The sequence below is a fragment of the Triticum aestivum genome, chromosome 5D (genome assembly GCF_018294505.1).
Source record: "Triticum aestivum cultivar Chinese Spring chromosome 5D, IWGSC CS RefSeq v2.1, whole genome shotgun sequence".
In the NCBI taxonomy this organism is placed as follows: domain Eukaryota; kingdom Viridiplantae; phylum Streptophyta; class Magnoliopsida; order Poales; family Poaceae; genus Triticum; species Triticum aestivum.
In genome coordinates this window covers 230,524,701-230,531,592 of record NC_057808.1, presented here as the reverse complement: position 1 = coordinate 230,531,592, position 6,892 = coordinate 230,524,701, and the positions used below count along the sequence as shown (strand labels likewise).

At 46.1% G+C, this 6,892-nt stretch overlaps 1 protein-coding gene across 1 annotated transcript; it reads left to right on the top strand.

The window, feature by feature from the left end:
• The first annotated feature begins 2,140 nt into the window (after positions 1 to 2,140).
• On the top strand, positions 2,141 to 6,090 carry LOC123120456 (WAS/WASL-interacting protein family member 1). The gene is made up of 6 exons (XM_044540450.1): positions 2,141 to 2,169; positions 2,287 to 2,362; positions 2,580 to 2,613; positions 3,477 to 3,562; positions 4,179 to 4,782; positions 5,107 to 6,090. Exons 1-6 carry the CDS (start codon positions 2,141 to 2,143, stop codon positions 5,274 to 5,276), a joined length of 999 nt encoding a protein of 332 aa, XP_044396385.1. The 3' UTR covers positions 5,277 to 6,090.
• The last annotated feature ends 802 nt before the right edge of the window (positions 6,091 to 6,892 follow it).

Sequence of the window (6,892 nt, the reverse complement as noted above, 5' to 3'; positions counted from 1 at the left end):
TGCTGTCGTCGCCTCTCCTGCTGCTGCTTGCTCTGCCTGGCAGCCCCGCTCGCGTCCCACCGCTGCCGGCTGTGCCCGCCTCCACCCGCCGGAACTCCCCACCGTCTGGCCGTCGTTGTTGTTGCCTCTGCCGTTAACCGCCTGCTGCCGCTCGTGCCTGCCCCGCGTCGGCGCCGCCCGCACCTGTCCCGCGCCGGGGCCGCCCGCCGCTGCCTAGCCGCCGGAGCCTCTAGTGCCCGTGCGTGCCTCGCCAGAGGAGCCGGCTGTGCCCCTTGCTAGTGGGGCCCGGTCCTAATCCTATTTTAGCGCTAACACCTTGCTGACCTCACTGACGGCCGGACCCCACACGGGTTAATCTTTTTCTATATATATATAACTAGATGATGCCCCACGCGTTGCTGCGGGACAGAATGCGTAAATACATATTAGTAGAATTACAGACAAAATAATTATAAAATATTAAACAACATGGAAATATAAAGAATACATTTTCTAGGTGCCCCCTGGATTGCCGCGGGTGCAAAAAGAATCCCGTTCACAACTCTCATATACAAAGGAAATAATATTGAGAATCGAGATAAACAAAACTTATGAAATCTGGCTCGGGGTTACAATTTCTCTTGGTCCCTAGCACAACATATGAAAAATCTTTCTCGTTAATGTGAAAGTTTTCTGTTATCTATAAGAAAAGAAAACTTTGGTTAGAAATTTTGAATCAATACAATTAACCACAATAATTAATTTGGAACTGCATGTTTGCTGGAGGCAAAAAATGAATCGCATGCATAAGAACACTGAGATACAATTTGTATTGATCCCTAGTACTCCATGTGAAAAGCCATCCTCATGTATGTGAAAGTTTTATGTTATCTATAAAAAGAAAAAGTTCATACAGAAACTTGGAATCGATATAGCTAACCATAAATATTAGTTTGGAACTGCATTAACCACATTTATAAGAAAACCAAGTAAATCTAACTGAAGTGTGTTTAAGCATCAAACAGTTGCAAAGCACGGCGTACCCAAAAGCATCAAGCGGCTACATTGAGCATTACAATTGCATAAGGAATCTCCAGCAAATCAGTGGGAAGAAGTCTCAATTCAGTCATGGGGTCTAACAAACAAATAATGAGTGGGTGGCCACCAATGTTTATTGCATGGAACTACTTGCAAAATTTTCCTCTGCTGCATGGACGGAACCAATCTTACATTTAGTTCTGAAACCAATAGCAGATCAAAAAATTATAAGATATAACATTAGATCACATTATGAACATGTAATAATTCTTTAAACATCAAAGCACTGACCTGGGCTTCTAGAGCCGATTCTTATCAGATAAGCAATGAAAGAACGTATATATTGAAATGTTTGCCACATTCTGCTATAAATATAACAGGGTGCATTTTGCCAAGGCATGGACAGGGTACAAATCAAAATCACACTGTATAATTTAAAATGATATATGTTGCCTTATGTCCAAGTGAAAGAGCATCTCCAATGCTGAAAATGCATGGAAAATCAGAGACATATATTAGCAATGAAGCATTTTTGTGAGACGGATGGGAAATAGTAAATCAAAATTGCATTAACAATCTAAAATGATATCTTCTACCTTATGTCCAAGTGAAAGAGCATCTCCATGAAGTCCATGTGGGAGCACATAGAGCTTATAAGCCTGGACCAGAGAGTGTCGAAGGTGTGTGGAGCAGATGTTGCAAATTATAGAGTAGGGACTGGGAAGTGACCGGAAAGGCAAAACCGGAACGACCTGCCACACAGAGATGATGCGCTAGCCCCAAACGTGGAGTAAATTTGGAAGTCATGTTTACTGATTGAGTCGAATTCCCCACCTCTCATCCTCACCGACGGCAACGGCAGGCGCATAGCAAAAACGTTCCGACGCCTCAGCAGTTGTGCACTTCCTCGACGATCCGGGATTCTGGTATCCAGCTCCGGCAACGGAACGGCGATCTCTCCTGTGTCCCCACAATCAAAGAGACATCGGAAGGCGACAAAAACCGGCTGGCATGCGGGTGCAGATTCAGAGCAGAGCAATGGGGTGCAACAACGGCATACCGTCCACGACGATGTGGGTGCTCGGCAACAGAACCGCGTCGCGACCCATACGGAGAAGCAGCGATGGTGCGAGAAGTTGGTAGCAGAGATAGGTTTGTATACGGAAGGCCGTGGTCGCGCCGTTTAATCTAGCCTTTTCTTTTGGTAATAACAGAGGGCGAAGTAATGAGGCGCGATGAACGTTGCAGTTTCATGTGCATTTGCGCCAGGGAGATATTCAGCCGTGGCAGCGGAAGAGATAACAGCGAGGATGATTCATGGTTCACATCGGAGAAGATGGTGACCGTGAGTGACCTAGTGCGGCGGTTGACCCCCATGGGCTATACAGCCCACATGCCTAACATTGAATCAAGGCCCATGTGCGGCAGCAGCAAACACAGCCCACATACAGCTCAGGCAACCCACGTGCAGTCCAATCGTTGGAAGTCGGGGAAGGCAGCGAGAGTTAGCGCACGACAGCTGATTGCGTTCATAGTTGATGGAATGGCTAATAATAATTCAGGTGACGTGGCTGCGCGCGAAGCGAGGAAAATCAGGTAATGGGGGCTCCTATTTAGATATAGAAGATAGGACAATTTTTATCTACCACCGGTGGTAGTTACCACCATTTAAGTTTTGTATGTTGTATGTAGTATTTATCAAATCGGAGAGTATGTACGCATAGTATGTAGTATATAAAAATGTTAAGGTAGTATATATACTACTTTTTTGTATATATCGTATTTTGAGTATGCTCCTTTTTACGTACAAATATGTACGTATTTCACAAATATAGTAAAAACATGGATCAACTTGCAATTTTTTCATGTAACTCACTTTAGAGTATCTTATATATAGTATATGAACATACTTATAATGATGAAGTAGAATATATACTACCGGTAGTATATATGACATGTGGGGTAACTACCACCGGGTGGTAGGATGGATTTTCCCTATATATATTGGGTGGGTCGGCTCCTCTACAGTAATGTTATTACTGTACGCATGTTGTTGCTCTCAAAATCCACCGTCGGTTTCAATCCAAAGGCTCTCTTTGGTCTGCCTTAATTATGTTATTAATCAAAAACAAAAATTGTAACGACGTCGGAAGAACGGCGGTCCTCCGGCTGGCCGCGCCGGCCAGCTCAGCTGTCAGCGTGCATGTGAAATTGAAACGCACGGCGCCGTCGCGGCCGGAGGCCAGGAGCTCGCCGGCCTTGTAAATGGCTTGCATGACCGGAGCATAAGTTCCTCAAGGAAACCATCTTGAGTTCTTGTAGCCCTACGATTGTTGTCTGGGGCTACCATGGAGAAGAAAGCTAGCTGGTTAATAAATGGAGGATGAATACATGTCTCGATGCAAGAATTACTTGGTCGATGCATGAATTACTTAGCATTGATCTAACAAATGCTGCAGGTATGGTGACGGTATCCTGTTTCGGTAGCCGCGTGACGCTTTGTTTGCAGGTTCGCAAGCTCTGGACATACGACGGTGCCGGCGCCGTTTGTGCGGATTTCATCGAACTTGTTGGCGCGGGGAGCTTATGACCGCCGTCACGTCTCTAGTTCGGGATGGTGTTTTTTGCGATTTAATAAGAGAATTAAGTGAAAGTAAGAAGATCCACTAGATTAGAGTGGACGGTTGATAGTAGAGCCTACAGCACCCATACAGTAACAACTGAATTGTAGAGGAGCTGAACCCATATATTTTACCCATATATAAGGATTGACTATTCGTCACCCTGGGTGAGGAATAGTTATTCTTCACCCCCTCTATTTTATCATCAATGCATCGTAATTTTACGCTTCGTAAGTTTTGTCTTATTTCTGACGTAAAAAGAGACCTAAGAAAATATATAATCGTCGTAAAAAATATTTTATGTTATGTAAAATTACAAACGTAAAAACATAGTGTAAAATACACATAAACTGTAAATTTTCTTGTCTTATGCCCTGTATTTTTATTTTTTTATGCCAAATTTTACGTAGTGAATCAATAAGAATGTAACTATTTGAATTTCAAACGTAATTTAATTATGAAATGATCATAAGATTACCTCGGGTGAAGAATAATTTATTCTGCAACCTAGAATAGTATATATATATTTTGATCACATAGCCCTACTTCTATATAGGGGGAGCGACTGAGGTCCTCCCGAACTCCACACTCCGCCCGACTGCCTTCCGCTGCCGGCCCCTGGCTCCGGTGCGCCTCCCGCCGCTGCCTCCCTGGCCCTGCCGCGCCTCCCGCCGCCGCTCCCACTGCCCCGGCGAGCCTCCCGTCGCCGTCCAACCCCCGCCTGCCCCTCGTCCCCAGCACGCCTCGCGTCGCCCGCCTCGGATCCCAGCGTGTCTCCAGCTGCTGGACCTCCACCGGCGACCAGCACCGCCCCTGCAGGGCGCAGAGGTCGCGCGCCTCCTCTTGCTGCCTATCCGTCCCAATCACACTCTGTCATCCCTCCCGGCGCGCTCGGATCTGGCTTCCTCCGCCACCGCGCTACCCCTCCCCTTCCCCCGAATCAACCGGCGTCGCCCCAACCATCCTAGCCTCAGGCGCCCTTCTTCCTCCAGGTGGAACTCCCGCGCCGCCCTTCTTCCTCATCCTGAATACCACACCTCCGCCTCCTCCCGATTAACCCAACGAAACCAAGCGCCATCCCAGTCCAGCCGCGCTGTGTCAGGGAGGTCGAGGCCATCGCGAGCAGCAGTCCACAACAGTCAAGGTGAGGCTGAGCACACCACTTCCATCCCATACACGTTCAGCATGTTTTGTGATTTTGGTTAGCAGCAATGTATAATGTATAGAAGCGACCATGCTCGCGTGTGCTGCCGCCGCTCACCTCCCCACGACCTGCATATAGTTGCAGAAGTTCACAAAAGAAGAATATGTGCAGTCTAACTTATTCTAGCATGATGCTTCTCCTACAAATCTAGTTGCTACAGCATCTTCCTTTCTGAAGATGAACAGAATTTTCTAGTTTTCATGTTCGACAGAATGTGTACTGAATTTTTCAGTTTTGGTTTTTACATGCTATTCCTCGAGCCAGCGGCCGCTGACCCTGTGCCTCCACGTGCCTCATCTCCCGCTGTTGGCGACGGCACTCCCTTTCACCGGCGCTTCGGTGGCGCGGCCAGCCGCCTATACCGGCTTCGGCTGCAACCATCTCTCTCTGTCAACCTCCTCATCTCCTCTGTGAATCAGTTCGACTGCGTATAAACACAATTATTTAGTTTTCATGTCTGAAATTAAGAGGTTCATTATATGCATTATAGCAAAAATGCTCATTTTTAGCAGTTTTAGCACATATGTTAGAAGAGATCGTTGACAAAAGAAAACCATCCGTTCTTAACAGTTAAAGAAATGGATTCAACAACGTTTGCGGTGCAGAAAATTTCATGACCGGTGTTCGAGTTGTGTACTTTTAGCTTCTCTCGTGGTCTCAGCTCATATGTTTGTGTTCATGAATGGAACAGATCCTGGCGCGATCCAGGCTCTCTCGGCAACCAGCGGGTGCTCTCTTTCCTCAATCAGATGGCTAGCAAAAAGAAGGTAACACCAGCCACGAGTTTCATTCCCAATTCCTATGAAGTTCATACGATTGAAACGACAAGGACATGGCTGCTGAACACAAGGTTTCCCTCTAAAAAAAACATGGAGTTCAACTTGACTTTGTGTTAGTTGGATCACTCGTGGATTCAACAACAAGAAAAGCGCACCGCCGCTGCCCAGCACACCCAAGGCCGGAAGTACAAATTTTTTGCAATTTTGTCAATTAAGGCTTCCTCGCTTTGACCGGAGATGATGCTCTGCATCGTATGTTAATTAGGATTGCATTTGCTGTTAGCTTTTGGTAGTGCAACACGAGTTCAGAGTTAAACAGGGGGAGAATGGAAGCACGTGAGAGGATAAATATGTGTGTGGTAGAGGAACGTGTGCAACGCAAGCACGTGCTACTACCTAGAAAAACAACTTCTTGTATAAAAAAACATAGCTTTTTGTGATGTTAAAATATTTAACTATGTTCTGTGAAGTGATTTAGGTTTTATAAAAAACATAGCTGCTGACACCATGCATCCCCGACATGGCGCTGCTCCGGCTCCTCCCCCGCTTGCTGCCAGGTCTGTCTTTCCTTCATCCCCTCCTCGCCGTCCTGTGCGGCGGTGGACGAAGCTACCTGATGGAGCGAAGCCAGCCTCCCAACACCGGCAGTTGCACTGCACCCTGCGAAAAAAGAACAATCACAAGTTCAGAATCAGAAAAATGTGAAGTTCAGAATCAGAACAATCACAAGTCTTCACTCACGTACTTGCAAAAATCGCTAGGCTGTAGCTCGTATGTTGTTTGCAACTATCTTCAATTTCTTGAGTAGCTTGTACACATTTTGCCAAAAGCTAGTACTTTTAGAATCGTAAAGTTGATAGTTTGCCTGCAATGACAACCATGTTGATGGCGATTGAAAAAAGGATTCTGAAATAATATTATTGAGACTGAAGACCAAGTTTGATGCACGATGTCAGAGGATTCCAGGGATTTTTTTGAGGCGGTCGATGGCTTTCGAAAGATGTTCATATCTCACAAGTTTTTAGGGGTTCAAGTTCATCTATATAAGAAGGTATGCCAATTTTGTTGTACATCTGTGTGTGAAAGAGGCACTGAAACTTGATGTACTTGCTATTTCTTTTCTTGTAACGCCTACCTACCTGATTGAGACTATTCAATCACAGTTATTTTTGCCTGCCATGCCCTGGCACCTCCTCCATCTCGGTGCCGCCGTCACGACCCAGCCTCCATTTGCTGGTCGCTGTTAGCAGCTGTTGCTGCGGCCTGCCTCG

Coding starts and splice junctions, on each gene's coding strand:
- LOC123120456 (XM_044540450.1), top strand. CDS start 2,141: ATGGTGCGAGAAGTTGGTAGCAGAGATAG. Junction 2,614..3,476: donor CGCGAAGCGAGGAAAATCAG/GTAATGGGGGCT, acceptor CAAATGCTGCAG/GTATGGTGACGGTATCCTGT. Junction 3,563..4,178: donor CATACGACGGTGCCGGCGCC/GTTTGTGCGGAT, acceptor TTGATCACATAG/CCCTACTTCTATATAGGGGG.